Genomic DNA, 26,069 nt, shown 5'->3' on the forward strand with positions numbered 1-26,069 from the left:
TAAAATTCCACTGCAACATGGTGCCAGTTTTCTACCTCAGTTTGTTGTTGTCACACCGTGCTGGGCCAATAAGTATAAGTATATATGATAGACTATCGCATGACAATTCACTTTAAACTGCATACACGCCTTGAAGTCTTGACACCCTTTGCAAAATTGCCCTTTGTACTGCACTATTGCTCTAATGGGCATTCCAACTGCTGCAAATACTAGAAGACTCTGCATCCGTTGCACAACTGTGAGCTTGTCTAGGAAAAAGAAAAAAAAAAAGTTCCCTGTAAATTGAATATTGTTTTGTCAGTCTCATGTATGTCGTACGTGGGGGGCTCCATCTACCAGACACAAATTCCTTGTGTCTTGTCACATACTTGGCCACAAAAGAGGTTTCTGATTCTGAGGAAATTATTAATAGTGACTGGCATATATTGCAGTTCGCAACTCTGCTGTAGCCTCATTAGAACAGGTGTCTTGTGAGAGAAAAACATAGTTACGGGTCATTTTTGGTCCTCATTTTTCCTTCGCCTGAGAGAGTTTCACGTGATATCAGTCTCTCAGTTGCTGTCATTGTCATTTTCATCTCAAGTTACTGCTGAAGTTGTGCTGTTATTCTCACATAGCAGGCCAGGCTTTTAATCCTTTAGTGAGCTTAGATTCTATTTTCTTCACGTAGCAGTCCAGCTTTTTAATCTATTAGTAGATTCTTTCATGCTGCTCCACGCATTTAAAATCCACCGGGAGAACTTCACATGTGGCCACGTTTTGTGAATGATTTTTAAATTAATTAAGTTTAAATTATATGTTTCGCATCTCTGTCGTGCAGCATCCTGCTTTCATGGCACCCAAAACTAGAGCTGTCTTCTATGGTCAATTGGGGTAGATTCTTCTTCTGTGGCCAATTACGGTAGATTCTTCATCTTCTACAACCAATTTAAGTAGGTTCTTCTTCTTCACATTGGAAGCCTCTGTGCATGGCCAAACCTGAGTGCATTACGGGGGAACGGTCATGTTTGACCCATTTCGTTTGCAAAAGTTTTGTGGAACAAACATTTTAACTGGATCGGAAAACAGTCAATGGGGTTCACAGTATTGGAAAAAAGTAGCAGTTTCTCATCCGGAAAATACGGTAATGCTATGCTTTTTGTAATTTGAGTACACATGGATCATATATTATACGCTGTCACATTTGTGTTTGCATTGTTTGGCAACCGGTTCTATAATTTCTAGGTAATGTGAAATGGGAAATGTCCCACCGTGTTTTTTGTTCTCAACTGAAGAAATTGGGTAGGATGATTGTGTTTAAAATGGAATTTGTCACACTGAGGTTTTAAGTTGGGTTGTCTTTATTGCGACTTCATGCAAAATTGACTTATTGGTGTGAGCAGGATGGTTAAGTTCAAGTATCTTGGGGTCTTGTTCTCGAGTGAGGGGAAAAATGGAGCGGGAGACAGGCAGATCAGTGCAGTGTCTGCTGTTATGCAGACTTTGTATCGCTCCGTTGTGGTAAAGAGGGACTTAAGTCGAAAGGCGAAGCTCTCAATTTACCAGTCGATCTACGTTACTACCCTCATCTATGGTTACGAACTGTGGGTCGTGACCGAAAGAACAAAATCCCGGATGCAAGCGCCCGAAATGAGTTTCCTTCCCAGGGTGTCTGGGCTCTCACTCAGAGATAGGGTGAGAAGCTCTGTTATCCGGGAGGGGCTCAATGGTAAGCCGCTACTCCTCTGCATTGAGAGGAGCCAGATGAGGTGGCTGGGGGATCTGCTCCTGATACGTGCTGGATACCTCCTTGGTGAGGTGCTCCAGGCACGTCCCACCGGATAGAGACCCCAGGGACGACCCAGGACACACTGGAAAGACTGTGTCTCGGCTGGCCTGGGAATGCCTCGGTATCCCTCCGGAAGAGCTGGAAGAAGTGGCTGGGAAAGGGAAGGCTCGGTATCCCTGCTGAAGCTACTGCCCCCGCGACCTGACTCGGAAAAGCAGTAGAAGATGGATGGAAGGAGGATGAGGATCATCAGGCTTCAATCCAAAATGTTCCTACATCATTGTGGTGGAATTAGACTTTGTAACTCATCCTATTAATGCCACTCAATTTTCTGTGATTGTTAGAAAACTTAGCTTCTTGCATGTGAGCACTCATATTTCAAAAGCGTGCACGTTTGTACACACAATATCCACATGGACAATCAGATGACACGTCCGGGGTGAGGGGGTGGTGGGATCAGTGAGTTAAAAAAAAAAAAAAAAATCGATCACTGATCCGATCACAAGATGGAATGATGAGTCTATTTAAATGACCTATTTACTGTGTACTTAAAGGGACACTGACACCTAAAACACAACTTTTAGTATGTTGTTAACCAAAAAAATCAGTTGGAATAGACCCATCAGTTTGTTCACAGCATGTCAGAATGTTGCCGTATATGTATTTCTTAATCTCTCGCCATGAAAATTCTCTTGGGGCATTTTTGTTGGAGAAGAACCAGGAAGTGGTTTTTTTTGCAGACTCCTACAGTGGCGGGTTTAAGTGTTTTTACCTGTTTTACCAGCGAGAAATTAGCAGGTTTTTTTTCCTGCCAAAATGCCAGCTCGTTGAATTGCTGGATTTTGCTTTACACTCATGAGGATGAATTCACTTTTCACACGTTTCCAAAAGTCGTGAAAAATTGATTGCACAGGTGCAAAGCACAAGAGGTTTGTGTGTTCCAAATGACAGGTGTGTATAGCGCTATTAAAAAAAATAGTTGGGGGGGACTAATTTGCCGCACAGTTTATAGCATGTTACTTGTGAATTGAGAATAAATCCACTAGGTCAAACCAGCAAAATATAACAAAGCACTTGTTTTTCGTTAAAGACAATTTAATCACACACAATACAAAACAACAAAATAGAAGTACAAAGACAGTTTAGTAGTCTGTAACACGAGCTAATTAGCCAAATGACGTAGAGTCACCAACCTCGAACAAATTTCCAGTGAATGTTCCTGGAAGGCAGTGTGGCCTTAGCCGGCGGCTGGCCAACGCGGAAGGTGGGTGGCCGTGTGCGAGGAGGAGAAAGGAGCCCCCCTCCCCCCACCGGCCACAGGTGTCTGGGCACCCGTGACGTACTTACTTCGCCCGGAATGGGTCCTCCTGAGTATGCTACAAACCCAAGGCTTGTAAAAGGGTTAGGAAATCGAACAATTATGTGGCAGTCATTTTGAACATTTGATCAGGTTTCTCGTCTGTCGGCGAGTATGTTGTCAGTTAGAAGTGATCCGCATATCTTCTTCAAAAATAGCTTCAGTCTCAGAAGGGATGTCAGAAAAATCTGAAAATCTCTTGTTCATCTGCCATAGCAGGTGGCACAGGGTCCCAGTGTGACACCTGCAAATGACGTTGCAGGCAATATGGCCGCCACTGGGATGTCAAGTGAGACTTTCGCATTCGTATTATCATCAAAGTGATTAATATTAGATCTAGTTTTTATAACAATACCCATTTACACATATACATGTACACTTATACGTACAAGATGGCAGTGCATACGGGTGCAGCGGCTCTTAGCTCTCCAGCTTGGTGCTTTTTCTTTATTATTATTTTGGCACTACTTGTGGAATACTGTAAAGCCATGGTCACATATAGCTTCGTGGACCTGATCGATCTGGGACTGAAGGAAAACCTATCGATCACAAAGGAATACCAAAAGAAAAACAATCTTCCGGAGGACATCACAAGACAACCGGGATCTCTGTTGATAGCTGCTCTCAGCGAGCGACGGAGAAGGCAGAGGGAGCTTAAACAAAAACAAGGATGTCGGGTGGGTCTGTATGTTTGTGTGCCTTGCATAACCGTATGAGCCAATATTGCACAACAGAACATTTTTTGTAACTTGAGTTCACATTGATGATCACTAAACACCATACGACTGAAAATGCACACCTGGGCTTTGTCAGTCACGTCAGAGGATACCAACTGCAGTGAGAAACACAATCTCCGATGTCCTCCCACACATCAGCCATGGCTTCACTGCGATGTGTAACTGTAATCCTTTACGGTGGTGGCTTTCTCTGTTGAACTATACTGTATGAAAAATGACTGCTCTGCGGTTGCCAGTTGGGATTTTAGTTCGTTCTCTTTTGTCATTATCAGCTTGCTTTTCGGAAGAATGTTGGCATCGAATTTTACATAAACAGTTTGAAAATGACTGACTTCGGAAATGACATCGTGAAAAATAACTCCGCCTCCCATTCTGTATGAAAGTGATATTTTTTTTGTCTTCTTCTTTACTCCAACATCTATACTCATGTTTGATAAGATTTCTTAAGCGAGGGCTTAAAATAGGGGGGAACTCGCTGACTAACGTGTTTTAAGTGTCATTGTTTGCACTTGGGGTAAAGGTCAGAAAAATACGGGTGTCTTTTTTTTTTTTTTTCCCCTCCGGCACGCCGTCCCAATCGACTCAAACTGCCTAATCGCGATCAACACATTGAGCACCCCTGGTCTAAATGATTACAAGCCTGTTGCACTCACACCTGTGATCATGAAGTGCTTTGAGAGGCTGGTTGCACGCCACATAAGGGTCTCACTCACTCCCTCCCTCACTCGACCCCTACCATTTTGCCTATAGAGGAAACTGGTCCACCGAGGATGCAATAGCTCTCCACACTGCGCTGAGCAACCTGGAACACCAATGGAACTACATCAGGATGCTTTTCGTAGACTTTAAGCCTTCTCAGCCTTTAATTCCATCTTCCCAGGTATTTTGGTTGACAAACTCTCCCTCCTTGGACTATCTCTTTCTATCTGCTGCTGGATTAAAGACTTCCTCACAACCTGTCCACAGTCTGTCAGACTTGGCTCATACTTCTTTTCCTCAATCACCCTCAGCACCGGATCCTCCCAAGGCTGTAAACTGAGGCCTCTGCTGTACTCTCTGTATACATATGACTGCATACCAGCCCATCCCAGTAAGTTCATTATCAAGTTTGCTTGTGAGATTTTTCAACTGTAAAGAATGTTCTCCAAAAAGGTTGGAATTTGCTGCTCTTGCCAATGTCATGTGTTCAACACAATGACATGTTTACACACAACTAAGAGGGGTAGCACTAACTTCCTCGGCTACATAATAACTCTTTGGTGATGGTTTGCGAAGCATATTATATTAAAAGTATGTTAACATACCTCAAGCTAAATTTACAGAAAGTCCTCTCCTTTCTGGAGCGCCAGTGACCACTAACACATATTTTGTCCATTTACTTCTCACAATACTTGTCGGCACGAGCCACTCGTGTTGTCATTCTCATGGTCACGTGTTTATGTCACCTTTGAATTGACAAGATAAAGCCCAGTCATTGTAAAGAAAAACGAGATGTGATGGTGTTGGAATACAAGATTTTATTGCAATATGAGAAAGTGCAATCGTGAAAGAGCAAATTGTCTCTCAGTCTGAGCCACGGATTACGTGTCATCTTGTCTTAAGTATTGCGCTGATGTTTTTTCATAACTTTATTGTCTGTCAGATATGTACAGTACTATGTCAAAACATGAAAAAAGCTATGTAAATACTACTATTTAAAAATCAACTAGTTTTTCAGGAGTCACCCCTCGTTGCAGCATCTGTTGTGATGCAAACTTTTTATTACTCCATGGTGGTGAAGAATGCGCTAAGAAGAAATGCAAAGCTATCACTTTAGCAGTTGAGCTTCCTTCCTACCCTCAACTATGATCACGATCTATGGGTCGTGACTGAATGAACAGAAATGGCAGCGCGCACCGGTGCAGTGGCTCTTAGCTCTCCAGTTTGGTGCATTTTCTTTTTCGTTATTTTGGCGCTATTTGTGCATTTTTGTAAAGCCACGTTCACCTATACCTTCCAGGACCTGGGACTGAAGGATAATTTATCAATCAATAATGACTATCAATATCCAACCAATATTCCGGAGGACATTTACGAGACATCAGGATCTCCATGGGTAGTCTTAGTCGGTCTACCCAGCACGCAACTAAGAAGGCGGAGGGAGCAAAAACAAAAGCGAGGATGTCGTTCGGGCCTGGAAGCAACTTCACAGACCACTGCTACCAAGCATCTCCCTGAACAACGCCAGATACATTACCCACAAAATCGATGAATTGGATTTATAATTCATCATGAGCAGTTTTGTCCGGGACTGAAGTGTTATCACAGACACAGCTACATCCGCGAATACCAGATTCTGCAGTTTCACTAGATAATATTTGTAAGGAGATCTACTGAGACACTTTTTAAAAATTTGCACCCAAAAAAAACCTGTAAAATATTCAAATGCTCATCAGGCTTGATGTCTGTCCAAAGTTTTCATGAGTTTGCATGCATGTGTAGACACTCAAAACCTTGTTCACTTCTTGAAGAGCGTGGCCACAGCACATCACCATGGCAACAGTGTCAAAAGCTCACAAATTTTCTTTTCTAACATCCTGGCCATATTTTAAAAAACATTTTCCTTTCTGTGCATTTTAACCCTCTGGTGCGTACTGGAAGTACTGGACAGAAAAGTCATTTTTATTCCTCCTTTTCCAGTTCACTGAAACCACTAAAGTCATCCTCCACAGTCTTGTCTTTGAAGAGCCACAGAAAGTCTCCGTCACACACCATTTGAGTCTCTCTGTCACTCTCAATGTCATTTTGTTCTTGAGTTACCACTGAAGTTGTGCTGTTCTCAAGTAGCAGTCCAGGGATTTGAAATCAGTTGGTAATAGTTGATTCTTTCACACTGCTCCATGCTTTTAAGATACACTGGCAGATCTCAGAATAGGATGACCATCGCATGCAGTCAGTTTTTTGTGAAACATTAATTAAATATTTTACTTTCTTGCGTATCGTGCTGTTTTGCTTTGCGTGCACCAAAAACCTATGCCGTCTTCTTTGACACACTCGAAGCAGCTTCGTCTTCTTCTAGATTCACTTGTTGATTCTTCTTCTTTTGCTACCCACGCTGAAGGTAAATTCTTCTTCTGCTACCCACGCTGAAGGTGAATTATTTTTCTACACACTGCAATCCCACGCAGGCACGGGGAGGACATTCAAACTCCATACAGACTGAATTGAACCCAGATCCTCAGAACTGTGAGGCCAACGCTTTACAGCTGCTCCACCAGAGGCAAATTTCTTGTTTTTGAGATCCCTTCCACAAATTCATACATACGTCAGAGATGTCTACTGTGTGAAAAAAGCCGCCACATCCTGGGACTTCAAATTACCAATCTCTCTGGTGTATTGCAGCAATCAAATGAGTCCTCCAGTGGCATTAATGGTAAAGACAATTTCAGGGACAGAAACACCATTTTTTAAAAGAACCACCCCCCCCCCCCAAAAAAAAAAAAAAAAAACTTTTAAGGCATGAAATGCTTTTTTGCTTTAGTTTGTCATGGAAAAGATATGCATTCATACAAAAACTCCCTGTATCCCAAAATGCCATGAGTATATCCATAAAACGTAGCTTATCATGAAATTCAGAGACACAACATTATAACTTGTGTATATCCCGAAACAATAAACAGATAAGCAGGACACAAAGGCAAGAATGTCTATTTTATTTACACCCTAGCATTCTGTAATGGTTATTTCTATTTTTTAAGACTTCCTTGGTTCTCTTTTGTGTTTTCAGTGGTCCAAAACGCTATGACTGGACAGTTGATGGTTGGGTCTATAGTCACGATGGCATCAGCCTGCACCAACTCCTATCTGAAGAGTTTTCTGCAATATTCAAAAAGAACATGGACCTCCTTGGCCTGCACTATTCCTGATATGTCAGTGCTTATCCTGTCCTGTTACTGCTAAGATCTGAAAAACGACCAAGAGTAAATAACATCAAATGTCATTTGAGCATCTGCTGATGTGCTTTTAAATGTTTATTTATTTTGGACATTGCATATGATATGACATATTGTGGTGTAAATAAATGGACAATCTATGGAGTTCTGAATTTGTTTATGCGGGGTTTTGGTTGTGTAGTCATTTTAATTATTGTCATAGAAAAATTAATTATGCCTAGATTGTGACCTCAATTCAGGATTAAAAGCGAAAAGAGTGGAGGGACAACTAATAACTTCGTTTTGGGAAAGGAAAATTAAGTCTGACTGAATACCAGTTGCGAGCAGAGGAGTTAAAGCAAGTGATGTTTGTAAATTAGATTTAAAGTGACAGAAGATACAACAGGAAGCAGAACTTGAGGTAGCAGAAAGGAAGATGTTGAGGTTCTCGCTCGTAGTGAGCAGGTTGGATAGGATTACAAACGAGGTCATTAGAGGGACAGCCAAAGTTGGATATTTTGGAGACAAGGTTAGAGAGCGCACACTTAGATGGTTTGAACATGTTCGGAGGTGAGAGAGTGAGTATATTGGTGGAAGAGTACTTATGATGGAGCTGCCAGGCAAAAGAGCAAGAGGAAGACCAAAGAAAAGGTTGATAGATGTGGTGAGGGAAGACATGAGGGCAGTTGGGGTTAGAGAGAAGGATGCACGAGATAGGCTGAGATAGAAAAACATGACACGTTGTGGCGACCCCTAATCGGGACAAGCTGCAAGGAAAAGAAGAAGAAGAAAAGTGAAATCCAGGTTTATTTCAATTAAAGACAGTAATTAAAAAAAAAGGACTTCAGGAATTCAATTTAAAAAGTAAAACTCAGGTTGATTCACTACACAGTGAAATACCCCAAGATTTCGTTTCTTGCTATTTTGATGGGAGTGTACAGCTAATAAAATTCCCAGATGTTCCATAGGTCTTCCATGAATTCACCATGTCTGAAATGCAACCATTCACTGCCAATTAATTCATACTCAGCACATTTGGATTGGTTTTGGATACAAACTTCATTAATTTGGAAACGAGATCCATCAGAAGATAATGCCCGTGTTTACTTACGGTTCACTTTGAAGTTTTTAAAGTTACAGTCAAACTACCATCATCTTGAAAAGGGGCGCCATGTCTATGAAAAGTGATGAACAACCTCAATCTCAGTAAGTTAGAAGGCTGCGACACAATTTAAATACAAGTAGTCAATTACAGCAGTTTTACCATCAAAGTGCCACTGACACCAAAAACATGAAATTTAGTATGTTGTGAACCAAAAAAAAATCTGCTAGAATGGAATCATCCATTTGTTCACAGCACGTCAGAATGTTGCAGTATATTGATTTTTTTTCATTTTTTTTTAAACTCCCGCATGAAAAATATGTGAGCTGTGTGGGGTTGAAGAAGAAGCTGCAAGTGACGTATTTTGCAGACAACTTCAGCTGCAGGATCGAGTGTATTAACTTCTTGTACAGGCGAGCATTAGCTGTTTTCTTCTGTGTTTTTGGCAAAATGCCGGCTCGTTGTGTTGCTGGATTTTGCTCTAATACTCGGGAGGATGGATTTCACTCTTGACACATTTCCAAAAGACCTGATTCGTCGTGAAAAATGGATTGCACAGGTGCAAAGGACAAGAGCTTTCTGGGTTCCAAATGACAGGTAGGTGTGTATAGCGCTAGTAAAAAAAATAGGGTGGGGGGACTAATTTGTCTCAAAGTTTATAGCGTATGTTACAGTGAAGAAAATTAGTATTTGAATACCCTGCTATATACTTACAAATAATGGAGGGGTCTGAAAATTTTATAGTGGGTGCATGTCCACTGTGAGAGAGATAATCAAAAAAGAAAAATCCAGAAATCACAATGTATGATGTTTTTAACGATTTATTTGTGTGATACAGCTACAAATGAGTATTTGAACACCTGAGAAAACCAATGTTAATATTTGGTACAGTAGCCTTTGCAATTACAGAGGTCAAACGTTTCCTGTAGTTGTTCACCAGGTGTGGACACACTGCAGGGGGGATTTTGGCCCACTCCTCCACACAGATCTCTAGATCAGACAGGTTTCTGGGCTGTCAATGAAAAACACTGAGTTTCAGCTCCCTCCAAAGATTTACTCTTGGGTTTAGGTCTGAAGACTGGCGAGGCCACGCCAGAACCTTGATGTCCTTCTTACGGAGCCACTCCTTTGTTTTCCTGGCTGTGTGCTTTGGGTCATTGTCATGTTTGAAAGACCCAGCCACGACCCATCTTCAATGCTCTGACTGAAGGAAAGAGGTTGTTCCCCAAAGTCTCACAATACATGGCCGGGGTCATCCTCTCCTTAATACAGTGCAGTCGTCCTGTCCTATGTGCAGAAAAATACCCACAAAGCATGATGCTACCACCCCGATGCTTCACAATAGGGGTGGTGTTTTTTTGGATGGAACTCATTAATTGTCTTTCTCCAAACAAGGTTTGTGGGATTATGACCAAAAGGTTCCACTATGGTCTCATCTGACCACAAAACTTTCTCCCATTACTCCTCTGTATCATCCAAATGGTCAATGGCAAACTTAAGATGGTTTAAGCAGGGGAACCTTCCGTCCCATGCATGATTTCAAACCATGATGTCTTGGTGTATTACCAACAGTCACCTTGGAAACGATGGTCTGAGCTCTTTTCAGGTCATTGACCTAGTCCTGTCGTGTAGTACTGGGCTGATTTGTCACCTTTCTAAGGATCATTGAGACCCCACGAGGTGATATCTTGCATGGGGCTCCACTCCAATTTAGATTGACAGTCATGTTTAGCTTCTTCCATTTTCTAATAATTGCTCCAACAGTGGACCTTTTTTCACCAAGCTGCTTGGCAATTTCTCCGTAGCCCTTTCCAGCCGTGTTGAGTTGTACAATATTGTCTCTGGTGTCTTTGGACAGCTCTTTGGTCTTGGCCATGTTACAAGTTTGAGCCTTACTGATTGTATGGGGTAGACAGGTGTTTTTATGCAGAGAACGACCCCACACACGTGCATCTGATTTAGGATAATACATGGAGTGGAGCTGGACTTTTAATGGCAGACTGACAGGTCTTTGAAGGTCAGAATTCTTGGTGATAGGTGTTCAAATACTTATTTGCAGGTGTATCACAGAAATAAATCATTAAAAATCATACATTGTGATTTCTGGATTTTTCTTTTTAGATTATCTCTCTCACAGTGGACATGCACCTACGGTGAAAATTTCAGACCCCTCCATGATTTCTAAGTGGGAGAACTTGCAATATAGCAGGGTGTTCAAATACTTATTTTCTTCAGTGTAAATCAACTTCTTCAGTCTCGTTTTGTGAAACCATGGGCATTGTGATTTCTGATTGCTGTAACAAAATAGAAGCAAACAAACATCACAAAGCAAGGCATATTAGTGCGGCCCGATTGAGAAACTAGACCAAGTAAAGAAAGGTTCTACATGTTGCTACTAGTCGCAGGGTTGCTAAAATAAGAAGTCATTTTTACAAACAGCGCTTTGTCCCACTTATGGAGTCCACTGAAGCACACTGTCGTCAATACTGGGGAACTGATCAGTGTCAAATAAGTCACTATCGAGTCTGCTAGGGCCTGGGGCCTGGCCTTCAGTGTGTTAGTTTTATCTCCTGTTCTCGTTATTCTTGCTTCGGTCGGGTCTGGGCTGTCCGCTCCTGTTGCATTGGATGCTGGAGCGCATGATCGCTTTGTAGAGGTGCTGGGAGATTTTACCCTGCTTCTCTCTTGGGAGTGGCCGGAACCCCCCCACCCCCACCCCCGTCCCCCTCCCCGAAGAGTAGCCAGGGGAACCATCTCCAGTATAGTGCAGGCGGAATGTTGGTGTCTATATCACTGATTCTTGATTCTGTTGAAAGTTAATTTTGTGTAACTTCTTTATCTTAATTAAGTAATGCAGATGTGAATATTTCTTTTTCACATTTTTCTAAAGGCGGTCTGTTATAAGGTTCTCTTAAAATTGAAGATTGGTGTTGGCCGTCCTGTCAACATTTGATGCGGTGTTAGGTGGATTAGTTGGTTAGTTGGCATTCTCATTGCCATTAAGCACAACGGCAGTGCGTCACCACCATCATCCCGGTCCATGGAGCACATCAAATCCTTCCTAGCCCCACGCTAGACTCCGACCAGTTTGCAAATCGATCCAATTGTTCAACAGATGATACTATATCCACTGCCCTCCACTAAGCCCTCACACACCTTGAGAACAAAGAAAACAAAAGCCCTCCTCTTCACGCTGCTTACTCAAGACTACGCACTCACATCTCCAACCTTTTCAACAAGTTTGCGGACGACATGACTGTGATGAGCCTCGTCAACAACAAAGATGAGACAAGCTAGAGGAGCGAGGTGAACCACCTGGCGATGTGGTGCAAGGACATCACTCTCCACCTGAATGTGGAGAAAACAGTGGACTTCGGAAGGCACGCTCAGCATCCGTAGGTAACCATCAATGGTGCAGTAGTCGAGCGAGTGAGCAGCCCCAAATTCCTGGGTGAACACATCTCTGAAGACCTGTCCTGGACCACTAACACCACACCACTGGCTAAAAATGCTCAACAGCAGCTCTACTTCCTGCAGAAAACGAAAACGGGGAGAGCCCCGTCACCCATCATGATCTTTTACAGACTGATGATCAAGAGAATCCTGTGCCGCAGCATCACTGTGTGGTATGGTGCCTGCACCACCTCCTGCTGTAAAATCCTGAAAAACACTGAGAGAGCAGCTAAGAAGGTCATCGGTCTCTCTTTCCCCTCTCTTATGGACATGTATAACACCTCCCATAACTGCAAGGCCACCAGGATTTCTGGTGACCCCACTCACCCATTACACTGCCTCTTCAAATTCCTGGCTTCAGTGAGGAGACTGGAGTCTTCAGGCCAAGACTAGGAGGCTTAAAGACAGTTTCTTCCATCAGGCAGTCAGGATGCTCAACTCCCTCTCTCCTTTGCCCATTATTATCATCACTCCCTGGCACCCATCACCATTGACTCCAGACCAGAAATCAAGCACTTTCAGAACAGTGTTCGCCTTGGTCCATACAGTGCTGTGGACATTAACCACTCATTGCAGCTCCTGTTAAAATAGCCAGATTGAGCACATTATATTCTTAGGCACATTGTATATATTTAGATAGACCAGTTTGTTTCAATTTTCTTTAACTCTTTAGTCTACTATAGCACCCTGATCTATTTCAATTATGTCATATATGTATAACATATCTGACAGTAAAGTTGAACTTAACAATTACTCCAGTTAAGAAAGGCTTGAACCTATCTCAAATTATTGCTAAACCAGCAACAGGATTGTTTATGTTTTGTATATGGCTCTGATTTGCTCACTGCTCAGCAAATTTCTTACCAAGCCGCTTTCACATCTAGTCTATCTCCTCATTTGGTGTGAAGTCTAGTCCTCTGATAGGTTTAACGAATTAGCATTTCCATCCTCCAGAAACTTTGAGGCCGATTAAATTAGACCGGTCCTGTTGTCACAAGTTCTCCATGAGCAAAATACCTGGTTATGTCACTTACATTACTGCCATAATGATCTCAGAGTTTTTGATAAACAGGTGTGGCATAATGATGAGAAAATGCTGTTGGTGCTTCCTTGTGGAACCAACTGGTACTGTCAAGCTTGGTAGGATGACTGAAGTCTGTTTGCTGGATTGTATTGAAAATAGTTGAGATTCAGGAGAGGCTGATTCAGAGGAAAATATGCATTGTCATTCTCTTTATAAACTTGCATACCATTGTTTTGGCAAAAAATTCTGACACCATAAGTAGGGAGACAATCATGTCTTTGTGGATTTTTATGACAAGAGAAAGGAAAATATTTACAAAGCAAGGAAAGGGTACAAGTCTTGGAAGTTGTCACCCCTTACTAAAGATCAGACTAAAAGTCATTTGGTTATATAAAAGTGAGAGAGACAGAGAAAAAACAAGAGCATTATCAACACACCATGCTCTTTTCTACACAGTCTTGAAGTCTCACTGTTTTGTGGTTGCTCTAAATGTTATTTATTTTATTTACTTATTTTCATAAGTGTGGTGTGAGTCAGGACATACTGCTTTGTGTGCTCTGCTGTTTCAGAACAAGATAGATTACATGGTAGATCTAAATGAGAGGTGGTGGCTGCCTCTCAGGCCTCTGCTTCTGCGATGGTTGAAGCTACATTTCTCACTTGTAACTTCAGGTTTAGATGTTTCTAGTTTTAGGCTAATTTCATTTTCTGCAAAGCTAAAATAAGTCTTTGCTGCCTCAGCTTTTGCCTTTGCTTTGGCTGTGATAGAATCTGTAGACCCCGTCTCTGAGCAGCTCTTGTTGGTAGCTGATTTGTTGGAGGCAGGCCCTTGTAAGTTGCTTTTTTTGTTGGATGGTGCCTTCTCAAAGGGCTTCTGGTTGGCCGTTAACTAAATTGTGACTGCTACGACACTGATATATGCTATGCAGCCCGAGCTATAGTAGTGGTCATTTTAAATTTATTTTAGTCACATAGATGATCGCATGCTCTCTGGTATGGATTCCTCACTGCTTCTGAGTGCAAATGGTTGTCCGTTTCTATTTACCCTGCAATTGGCTGGCATCCAGTAGGGCGTGTACCATGCCTCCTGCTTGAAGATCGCTGGGATAATCTCCAGCACTCCCGCAACGCTTGTGAGGATAATCTGCTCAGAAAATGCATGGATGACTTCAGACATGGGTATCTCAACACAGGTTTACTGAAACTTCAAAAGGGTAAAACTGTGAAAGGCAGATGTAAAATACAATTACAAATGCATACATAAACTCAATGTATTGTGTTCCGTAAACATACATTAGTTAAAGAATGGAATCTTTGGTGTAGTGTAATTTTTTTGACAGAATCTTAGACACCATCTTGTTAAGCCTCGAGATCGTGGGTGATTAGCAAACTACAAAGTCACTCTTAGGGCCAAATTGCTAACAGCTAATATACGTCAAAACTAACAAAGTTATTACACAAAAGTGAATTACGTATATTCACAAGTGATGCAACCTTAAAACAAAACACATTGCGGTCTCTCAGGACCGCAGAGAATGCATGCTGCCATCGTCCATCTCTTGTACTAATATGTCACTTCCCTACCATAAAGTAACAAAGCACATTAGCTGTAGTGATCGCTTGTGTCTGGTAGATCGCACTAAAGCCATCGACCCATCTATTTTCTGAGCTGATTAACGTCTCAAGGGTCACAGGACCACTGGAGTCAATCCAAGCTATCTTCAGGTCGGAGGCGGGATACACCCTGAACTGGTTGCCAGACAATCGCAGACTGAGAACATGTGGATAATCTCAACAAATACTACAGAATGTTTAAACATAAAAACAGATAAAACTTTCATTTCATGACAGAGAAACACACATTTTTTAAACTTAAATATGATATTTTCCAATTTTGTATGACAAGTACCATCACAACATGTTGATATTGATGTTATTGTCCTGCTGGTCCAGCCCTGGCTGTGCGGGTTCCCACACAGCCACACTGATTAGGAGGCGCACACCTCCGCCTCATCCTCGTTGAGTAACCCCTGTATTTATAGGACCCAGGGGACTACTGGTCTTTGCCAGATCGTCGCAACTCATGCCCCGTTTCTGCACTCCCGTATCTCTGATCGTAAACCCTTGTGTACCGACCTCTGCCTGTTCTCCGACCAACCCCGTAAGCCTGACCCCTTTGACACTCCTATCTCTGATCGATCTCCCGTGTACCGACCCCTACCTGGCCGCGGACCTGCTCTCTATGCCCGACGTCCTGACTACCGCTGCTGCACTTGACTGTCTGCCTGATCCCCGACCTTGGAACAAATAAACTATTTTCCCCAAAAGGCCTCTGCGTCTCCGGAGTCCTGCATTTGGGTCGTCCTCCGTCTCGATGGGTCGTAACAATTGATATATTTTATTGTAATATTTTTCAACACTTTTATTGAAGTTACAACTTGATACTAGCACAATCATACAGTGAGAACTAAAGTGGGTGCACAATATCGTAGAAATATTTAAATAATAGTATCACAATGTAGCAATTAATTGTTCTGAAAGAAGTCACGATTGAAAGTTACAATTCAAAAATGACGAGACAAACTACAGAATTACTTACTTTAAAAAGTATTGCAGGGCACAGTGCATGACTGATTTGAGAGTCTGACACACAGTTATGAGGCCCAGGGTTTGAATCCGAGCCCCCTTTGTGTGGAGTTTGCATATTCTCCCTGTGCCTGCATGAGTTTTTTCTCCAGGCACTCTGGTTTCCTCCCGCATCCCGAAAACACGCATGGTAATTCACGTCTCTCCATTGACCTCCATTGAATGGTATATGTGTACTACAATTGGCTGGCAACCAGTTCAGGGAGTACGCCACCTCCTGCCCATAGATGGCTGAGATTGGCTCCAGCATTCATGTAACCCTTGAGAAGTTTAGTGGTTGAGAAAATGGATGGATGAAAAAGTATTGCAAGTATTTTTTTTTTGTCACAATAACATAATTTAATCTGAAACACTAATTCAGAGAATCTGATTGTGCAATGTTGCGTTTTAACATTTCCACAACCTTTTTCTCATCACCAAGAATGATTGAATGAATCCCGTTTATTGCCATTAGAGTGAAGAAAACAAGTATTTCAACACCCTGCTATATTGCAAGTTCTCCCACTTAGAACTCATGGAGGGGTCTGAAATTTTCATCGTAGGTGCATGTCCACTGTGACAGAGATAATCTAAAAATAAAAATCCAGACATCACATTGTATGATTTTTTTTTTTTAACGATTTTTGTTATATAGCTGCAAATAAGTATTTGAGCACCTGAAAAAAAGTTAATATTTTGTACAGTAGCCTTTGTTTGCAATTTACAGAGGTCAAACGTTTCCTGTAGTTTTTCACTAGGTTTGCACACACTGCATGAGGGATTTTGGCCCACACCTACACACAGATCTCTAGATCCGACAGGTGTCTGGGCTGTTGATGAGAAATACGGAGTTTCAGCTCCCTCCAAAATCTTACAATACATGGCCGCGGTCATCCTCTCCTTAATACAGTGCAGTCCTCCTGTCCCATGTGCAGAAACCCCCCCCCCCCAAAGCATTATGCTACCACTCCCATGCGTCACAGTAGGGATGTTCTTGGGATGGAACTCGTCATTTGTCTTCCTCCAAAAGAGGTTTGTGGATTTATGACCAAAGAGTTCAATTTTGGTCTCATCTGACCACAAAATTTTCTCCCATGACTCCTCTTTATCATCCAGATGCTCATTAGCAAACTTAAGACGGGCCTTGAGATGTGCTGCTTTAAGTGGATCGCAAGGCAGTTTCGGTCAATCACGACGTCGTGTCGCGAAGAAAAAAAGACATCAGCCGTATTTTTTTTTTTTTAATTTAGCTCACCGCACATGTGCAAACAATGACAGTACAAGAAAACATGCTGTCAGTGAGTTCCCCCCTATATTAAACTCTCGATTAAGATATCTTAACAAACATGAAAATGGATGCTGCAGTAAAGAAGACGTACGTATCACTTTCATACGGAATGGGAGGCGGTTAACTTTTTAACCATGTCATTTACGAAGTGCGTTTCCTTCACCTTCCAGTGTAGTAAAATGTGGAGCGGTATTTTAGGAGCTGAAAATTTTGTAACCATTTTGAAGGTAAGTAACATTTTATTTTTTGGATGCCACCTTCTCTATTTCCAGAAGACCACCTTACCAATAAAATAGGCCTCGTTCTACTATAGAAACGAATTGCAAAATCCTCACAATAAATTAGGATAAATAAAAATTCAAGGGCCTTCATGGCAGCAGGAATCAAAAATAACAAACAACTGGGTCCTTATGAGCATATGACCCTATGAGCATAGACTAACTGCTTGCTAATCCTGCCACGCTTTGAGAACTCGATCTCGTGCCGCCTCACTTATCTCAATTGGCTGCCACTTTAATCACCTCTTTTTTTCCCCACATTGTTAGAGCTGGCTGGGTGCTTTCCGTCTCCCCACACGTCATTTTGCAGTGTGAGTACATCCCGCTTGGACCTCTGGGGTCATTAACGCATACAAGGGGCGTGGAACGTTCCCGTAGCATTGACCCCACTCATACAAATCAAAGGGCACTCGTGGATTGTTGGGTCTGTCAAGCTCAAAGCCTATGTTTATTTTTAATGTTGAATCCTAGTGTGAATATTCTACACGGACGGACAAGAAATAAATCCAGTGAAGCAAGGCGTCCTGCCACATAGGAGTTTAAAATAACTGATTCTCTCCAGCTGTTGTCATGACGCAATCACACACTACGAAGGTCAACCAAACATCGGGTCTGATAATGTCTGTTTTTTTCCTCACACACTTACTCCCAACCATTTATCTTATTATGGATGACATATGTGGATGCAGAAGTGTCAACGCTTACCTACTAGCCAATCCCTTGTGTCCGTACTAAACTTTTTCTTTCAGTGCCAGTGTCGTATTAAGCAGCATAATCACAGATTGCCTTCCTTAGCCCATCAGTGTTCACCACAGTGCATAAAATTTGTCTGCCTGTCTGTCAAACTAAAACCTAAACTAAAGATGATGATGAAAGTTTGCTGAAGCAGTCTAAAGACATGGATCACTGAACCATGTCATGGTGATTTGATATCATCAAGATAAACATATTTGGTACAGATGACTACCACAGGTGGTTAAGACGATTAACACGTGTGGCAGCAACCAATTGAGGAATACAGGAGACAAGTGTGACCCACTACAGTCAAGCAGGAAATTATAGTTTGGAGTTGCATGAGTTCTGCCGGCAGTGGGGAGCTACAGTTCACTGAGAGAGCTTTCAACAAGAGCATGTACTGTGATAGGCTAAAGCAGAGCATGATCCCTTATTTTCAGAAACTGGGACGGCGGACAATATTCAAATTTTATAAAGATCCCAAACACCCCTACAAGATGAATACTGCCTTGCTGAACAAACTCAGGCTAAATGTAATGGAATCAGCAAACGTATCTCCAGACCTAACCCCATTTGCATCTGTGGAGCATTGTCAATTAAAAAAGTGGAGGTCTCTAACACCCACTTGCTTCAGAATGTCGTCATAGAGGAGAGGAAGACGATTCCAGTTGCAACCTGTGATACTCAAGTAAACTCCAAGCCCAACCGGGTTAAGCCACTTGCTGGAGAACAATGGTGTGCTCAAAATATTGACACTTCGGGCTCAATTTGGACATTTCCACCTTGGCTTGTACTTACTTTTGTTGCCTAGCTGTTTCACTGTTTGCTTAAATATTTTGAGGGGACAGTGAAGTACAAATAACATTGTTATACAAGGTGTACATTGTATTTACCATCCATCCATTTTTCATCACCCCCTAATCCTTTTTAAGGACACGGGGTGGTGAAGCCTATCCCAAGTTGACTTTGGGCGAAAGGCAGACTACACCCTGAACTAGTTGCCAGTCAGTCGCAGGCCACATCCAGACACAGACAACGATCCGCACCATGACTGAGTGAGAAGGGTTGGCCATACCAAAGTAAGGTGAGCAGAGACGTGTATACTTTACATTGTGCCAAAATGTAATTTCTTTAATTTTGTCCCATAAATATATTATACAATATAATAATCATACAATTTTTAAATCATTGTGACAGACATTTTCACTTTTTGTGAGATACTGTAAAGACAAAAATGTTTGGCTTTGGGATCACTGCATCTACATAAAAGAGAAATGGAAAAAATTGTTTTCCCTTTTGCAACTCTTAACAGCTCCCACTGTTCTGTTCAGACAAGATGTTGGTGTGCCTGTGTGAATTTTAGTCAATTCATCCAAGAGAACCTTTGTGAAATCTTGGACTACACGAGTGAGCCAGATGTCTCATAATCCACTGTATGTTGTAGTGTATCCAAGGTATTTCGTGTGGTTGAAATCAGGGCTCCTTAAATTCTTCCATATGATCCATCCATCTTCTGAACCGCTTATCCTCACTAGGGTAAAAGCTGTGCTGGCGCCTATCTCAACTGACTGTCAATGAGAGATGGGCTACACCCAGAACTGGTCAAAAGCCAGTTGCTGTCCACATTTAGGCAAACAACCACTCAAACTTACATTTACATGTACGGACAAGTTAAAGTCTAGATCTTACCACACATGTTTATGGAATGTGGGGGTAAACCAGAATACTTGGGAGAAAACCCACACCGGGTAGAAGATGCAAATGCCATACAGGGGTTTGGGGGTGGCTGTACTGGAACTAATGTCCTCAGAACTGTGCGGCAGATGTGCAAACCTGATGTCCACTGTGCCGCTTTTCCAAACCACATTATTACAATTTATCCCTTTATTGGCCTTGCCTTGTGCAGAATTATGCTAACCTCTTTTGATACAACAATCCAAAAGGTAATGATTTGAGGTTTGTTAAATTCCTTTTTCTTGTTTTTCAATTCCCATACGACTCCCCCCCACTCCCAAAAAAAAAAAAACCTGCTGTAAATTCAGTGAGTCTACATGATTTTGAAAGCCAACACCTGTCAATATAAGACCCCACAAGTGACACCACATGTTAGACCAGAGTAAAAACTAAGGATAACATCAAAGGCATGGACGGCATGCACCACCCCTATAACACAGTTCCGATTTCGCCAGTGACTGCCAAATTAGCATCAGGTCAACTTCATGCACTATTCACAATATGAACAGATGAACGTGTCACCATCAAGCAGGTGGAAATTGCACCCAAGGATTAGCCAGATTTATGGAGTGGCACGATTCTTTATCTGATTTCCTGGCCGATTTCTTTTGATTTTCCCATGATTTCAAACAACGGCTCGTTTGAGGTGTGGCCTTAAATATATCCCCAACTGTGCTGTCATTTAACTTATATGTTGTCAATTAACCTATCAGTAGCTTCCAAAGCCATGACCTCTTCATCTGGGCTTCATCAAAATCCACAGTTCAGTAAGATATGTTTGATTTCTTTCATTAAATTTATGATACCATAATTTTACAGTTCGTAACAATAAAAACATTGTTTATACTGGATGCTTTCATGTCAGTGTCTAAATTTATCGACACTGTCAGAATTATTTCAGAAATGGGATCAAATACTTTTTACTTGGAGAAACTAACGTTATCTTGATGTTGACATTTTTGCGTAGTGTGCTTTCTGTCTGAAGTCGAATGAAGTTTCGATTTTTCAGTATCCTCAGCATGTGTTGTACCAGTGAACATATCACAACAAATGCACACGAGACAGAATTTGAATGGCAATGCCTATCTTGGAAAACAATGCACTTTAGACACTTTTCTTTGTATTGCTTTTGGGAAAAAAAAAGTTTTTTTTCAAGGCTTACTCAGCTGTTCACTCTGTAAGGCTATGAATACAAGACTCATTTATTTGTCCCTCATGGCGTTAGGGTTAGGCCAGTGCTAAGTAACAGACAGCAGTTCTTATCTGAGATACCCACTCCTGTTTTTGGGAACTTGAAAGTGTCCCTCACATTATATTTACCAATTTTTCTGATACTTGAAGCACTCAACTTGGGGTGTTTGTCCAATATCCCGCTATTGTGAATGCAGCAGGAAGTTTATATATACAAACTTAGTGATTACTGGAGCAAAGCAAATGTTTTTGTATAGCCCATTTCATCCACAAGGTAACTCAATGTGCTTTACATGTTTAAAGGCATTTCAAGACAAAGCGATAAAACATTTAAAACGGCATAAAAACAATAAAAATGACAAAATAATAAAAAAAATTCAATTAAAACTGCATACAGTGCAAGTAATATGATCAAAAAGTGGATGTATTAAAATGCATGAGAAAAAAAAGAAGTGTTTTCAACCTGGATTTAAAAACATTCACACTTAACACCTCACCTCTGTTGGCAACTTGTTCAATTTCTGTGCATCATAATAGGGAGGGAGTTTAAGTACAGTATGTCTCAGGACTAGAACATGTAGTCCATTGCCTGTAGAAATCTTGAGACGGAAACGTACACTGCTTTCAATGTCACAATTATCAGCTCAAAATAAAAGAAGTTCACAACCATCAGGATTCTTCCTTAAGCCGCCCGCCTGTCAAAACTGAGCGATAGAGGGAGAAGGGCCTTGGTAAGTGAGAAGACCAAGAACCCGATGATCACTCTGTCAGACCTCCACCATTTTTCTGTGGTAAGAAAAGAATGTTCTTGAACGACAACCATCTCTACAGCTAGACCTGTATGGTAGAACAGGCAGACAGAAGCTACTTAGTAGTAACGAGCAGATGGTAGCCCACCTGGAGTTTGGTTTCAGGCACGTAGAATAATTTAGACTATGTGTGACAAAATTCTCTGGTCAGATGAAGCAAACCCTGAGGCATGAATGTCATGCATCATGTTTGGAGGAAACCAAGGATCACTCATCACTGGGCCAATACCATCCCGACAGTGAAGCACCCCTTCATTATACCATACATAAGCAGCAGAGGAACACTTGTGTGAGCATCTTGAACTTTTTGTTTGAAGTGTCTACAGCCATTATGTAAATTACAACTTCTTATCTGTATAGTTCTAGATGTTTCCTCTACTGCATATTCTTTTTTACTTTGGTAGTTATGTGTTTGGCAACCATCATCTTTTATTCCAGAGCCTAAAACGTCCATTGCAGAGAAGAGAGCGTTTGTAATTACGACCCAAATTCAGCTTGTAATGCATACTTCTACCACCTGTAGCTTAGGTAGAAAGAAAACTATAAACGCAGAGTATCGTCCGTGTTTCCTGTGGTGGGATGCAATATGCACAATGTACATATTAAAAATACTTAACGGCTTGATTTTTTTCCCCTTTTTTTTGTGCTTTAAACATTGTTTTTTGGAAAGCCACCCAAAAAACGCTAAATCTTGAATGATATTACTTTCATGATATATATACATTAAAGGATCCAAGATAGCAAAGATAAAATATTTGTTCAGCATGCCTTGAAACAGCTTATCCAACGACAACGACGAAACAGGCTGGGAGACAATAAATTACCTTGAAAGTCTTCTGAATTTGGCAGCTTCACTCCGCAGATAACATAATCTGATGGATTTGCCTGTGAAATCTAATGGGTATTTTACTTTAAAGAAAATTACCGGGAATGCAGTATTTCAAGTATTAAAAGTATATGAAAATGGCAGAAAATGCTAACAGAATGAGGTCATGGCATGACGTTATTTTCAAACCAAAATTAAGCATAACATGAAAGAGCGAGAACAATTCTGACTACTAATAGAAAAACGTGTTTTTTCACTCACCTCACTGATGGGATAAATGTAGGAAAGCTCAGAAAGAAACTGGCGGTAGCAAAACGTGAGCTGGGCACTGAGCTTCAGGAACTGCTGTCTAGGGATATACCACCGGACATTCAGTCGAAAGAACACAATGAGTAATTGCTAAACAATTCCTAAAAGTAAAATACAGTAAGTGTCTAGAAGGACAACAATAGTTGTTTTAAACATTTGGGAAATTTGGAAAAGTTTTCCTTTTAATTCTTTGTTAAAAAAAAAAAACCTAAAAATGTTGAGTTGTTAAAGTATCTGCCAACAGATCAAGTTTGAAAAAGAACAACGATGTGTTCGCTGCCTGTTTTTGTTCTGAAATTAAGTGTCCACAACATAGCAGATAGGCAGGATAAAGATATCCCATTTTAATGCATCAGATTGACTACACTTCCTGGCAGTGTCAAACCCAATAGGTAAGCAGAACTGTATTGAGGTTTTGCTGCATTGAGCGGGATGCACAGTTAAGCGCTGATTACTGGGACAGACATGATTTGAGTGGGGATCAATATTAGTGTTTGAGGATGTTCCTACAAGCACAGATCGGCAGTTCTGCAATGGGCTTCTTTCTAGCAATACTTAAGTTTTCAGTACAAAATAATTTATTTAAATCAGGCGTGCTCAAGGTGTCGATCGATGGAGGCAGTTTTGGCCGATCGAGACGGCGTGCCACGAAAAAAAAAAGACATCAGCCATATTTTTCTGACCTTTAGCTCACTGTGCATGTGCAAACAACAACAGTAGAGGAAAACACGCTAGTCAGTGAGTTCCCCCCTATTTTAAGCCCTAGCTTAAGAAATCTTAACAAACATGACTATGGATGCTGGAGTAAAGAAGATAAAAACGTATCACTTTCATACGGAATTTTCGAAGTGTGTTTGCCTCATCTGCCAGTGTTGTGAAATGTGGAGCGGCATTTTATGGAAAATACGACACCGGCATTCCGCCGAAAAGTAAGATGAGAATGAGAAAAGTGAATTAACTAAAATCCCAATTGACCGCACAGCAGTCACTTATCACACAATATAGTTAAACAGCGAAAGCCACCACCAAAGCATCTTTCCGGGTTCGTCACAAACAGCGAGTCCTTCCAAGACAAAGACATGGTAAAAGAGGCATAGCTGACTCATTGTTCTGATCTTTTAAAAATAAGGCGGGAATATTATCTTCAATAAAACCTCTCCAGGTGTAAAGGAGTACAGTTACACGGTGCTGTGAAGCCATGGCTGATGTGTGGAACGACATCGGAGATTGTGAGTGTTTCTCACTACAGATGGACGAATCCACTGACGTCAGTGACACAGCCTAGGTGTAAATTTTAATTCGTATGATGTTTCGTGATCATCGACGTGAACTTAGATAGTTACAAAAAATGTTTATGTTCACTATGTTGTGTTGTGCAATATTGGCTCATGCGGTTATGCATGGCACACAAACATACATTTACACATATAGAAGTCAATATACTTTAAAGATGTTCAGCATTTTTGTAGTGGGGAGATCTTTGTGGCTTGGTCATTGTATTTCATTATTGGTCGTTCAAAAAAAAAAAAGACGTGCGTGTGTCGATGCAGACACACACACGCACACACACACACACACACCCCTCCCTAACCCCCGTCGATCGCGAGAGGCTGGATTCTTGAGAAGTAGATCTTGGTAAAAAAAAAACAAACTCTTGCACCCCTGCCCTGGGTGAACCACTGACTGCAACGTGGGAAAAACAAACAGCAAAATAGTTGATACAGAGGATCTGAAACAAAAATTAATGTGTAAGGACTGGAAGTTTGGAGAAAGCCAATGTCCTAAATGTCTAAAATAAAACTGAATTTGTGGATAACAAAATGTGGCTTTGCTGGCCAGCTCAACACGCCAAAAATAATTAACTTGCAGAAAAAAAGACAACCACACACAAATAATCCAAAAGCAAAATGAACTAAGATCTTCTTCTTCTTCTTCTTCTTCTTTTCCTTTCAGCTTGTCCTGTTAGGGGTCGCCACAGGTGTCATCTTTTTCCATCTAAGCCCATCTCGTGGATGCTCCTCTCTAACCCCAACTGCCCTTATGTCTTCCCTCACCACATCCATAAACCTTCTCTTTGGTCTTCCTCTTGCGCTTTTGCCTAGCAGTTCCATCCTCAGCACCCTTCCACCAAAATACTCACTCTCTCGCCTCTGAACATGTCCAAACCATCGAAGACTGCTCTCTCGAATCTTGTCTCCAAAACATCCAACTTTGGCTGTCCCTCTAATGACCTCATTTCTAATCCTATTCAACCTGCTCACTCCGAGCGAGAACCTCAACATCTTCATTTCAGCTACCTCCAGTTCTGCTTCCTGTTGTTTCTTCAGTGCCACTGTCTCTAATCCGTACATCATGGCCGGCCTCACCACTGTTTTGTAAACTTTGCCCTTCATCCTAGCAGAGACTCTTCTGTCACATAACACACCAGACACCTTCCGCCAGCTGTACCAACCTGCTTGGACCCGTTTCTTCACTTCCTAACCACACTCACCATTGCTCTGGATTGTTGACCCGAAATATTTGAGGTCCTCCACCCTCGCTACCTCTTCTCCTTGGAGCCCCCCCCCCTGCCTTTCTCATTCACGCACATATATTCTCTTTTACTTCGGCTAATCTTCATTCCTCTCCTTTCCAGTGCATGTCTCCATCTTTCTAATTGTTCCTCCACCTGCTCCCTGCTTTCACTGCATATCACAATACCATCTGCGAACATCATGGTCCAAGGGGATTCCAGTCTAACCTCGTTTGTCAGCCTATCCATTACCACTGCAAACAGGAACGGGCTCAGAGCTGATACCTGATGCAGTCCCACTTCCACCTTAAATTCTTCTGTCACACCTAAGCCACACGTCACCATTGTTCTGCTGCCATCATACAGGTCCTGTACTATTCTAACATACTTCTCTGCCATACCAGACTTAC

At 41.6% G+C, this 26,069-nt stretch overlaps 1 protein-coding gene across 5 annotated transcripts in view; it reads left to right on the forward strand.

Annotated features, from left to right (window-relative positions):
• The window catches only part of fxn (frataxin), a 92,188-nt gene that overhangs the window by 55,914 nt on the left and 10,205 nt on the right, over positions 1-26,069 (forward strand). The window contains exon 6 of one of the 5 annotated variants that reach the window (XR_009794592.1): positions 19,211-19,362. The exons of 1 other annotated variant lie outside the window; for it this stretch is intronic. Coding sequence is in view for 3 of the 4 variants with exons in the window: in XM_061816974.1 (XP_061672958.1) it covers positions 7,629-7,767 (139 nt within the window). In the remaining variant the exon portion in view is untranslated. 3 more of the 5 variants (XM_061816971.1, XM_061816975.1, XM_061816974.1) reach the window with 3 other exon arrangements.

This window comes from Syngnathoides biaculeatus, chromosome 4, assembly GCF_019802595.1.
Source record: "Syngnathoides biaculeatus isolate LvHL_M chromosome 4, ASM1980259v1, whole genome shotgun sequence".
NCBI lineage: Eukaryota > Metazoa > Chordata > Actinopteri > Syngnathiformes > Syngnathidae > Syngnathoides > Syngnathoides biaculeatus.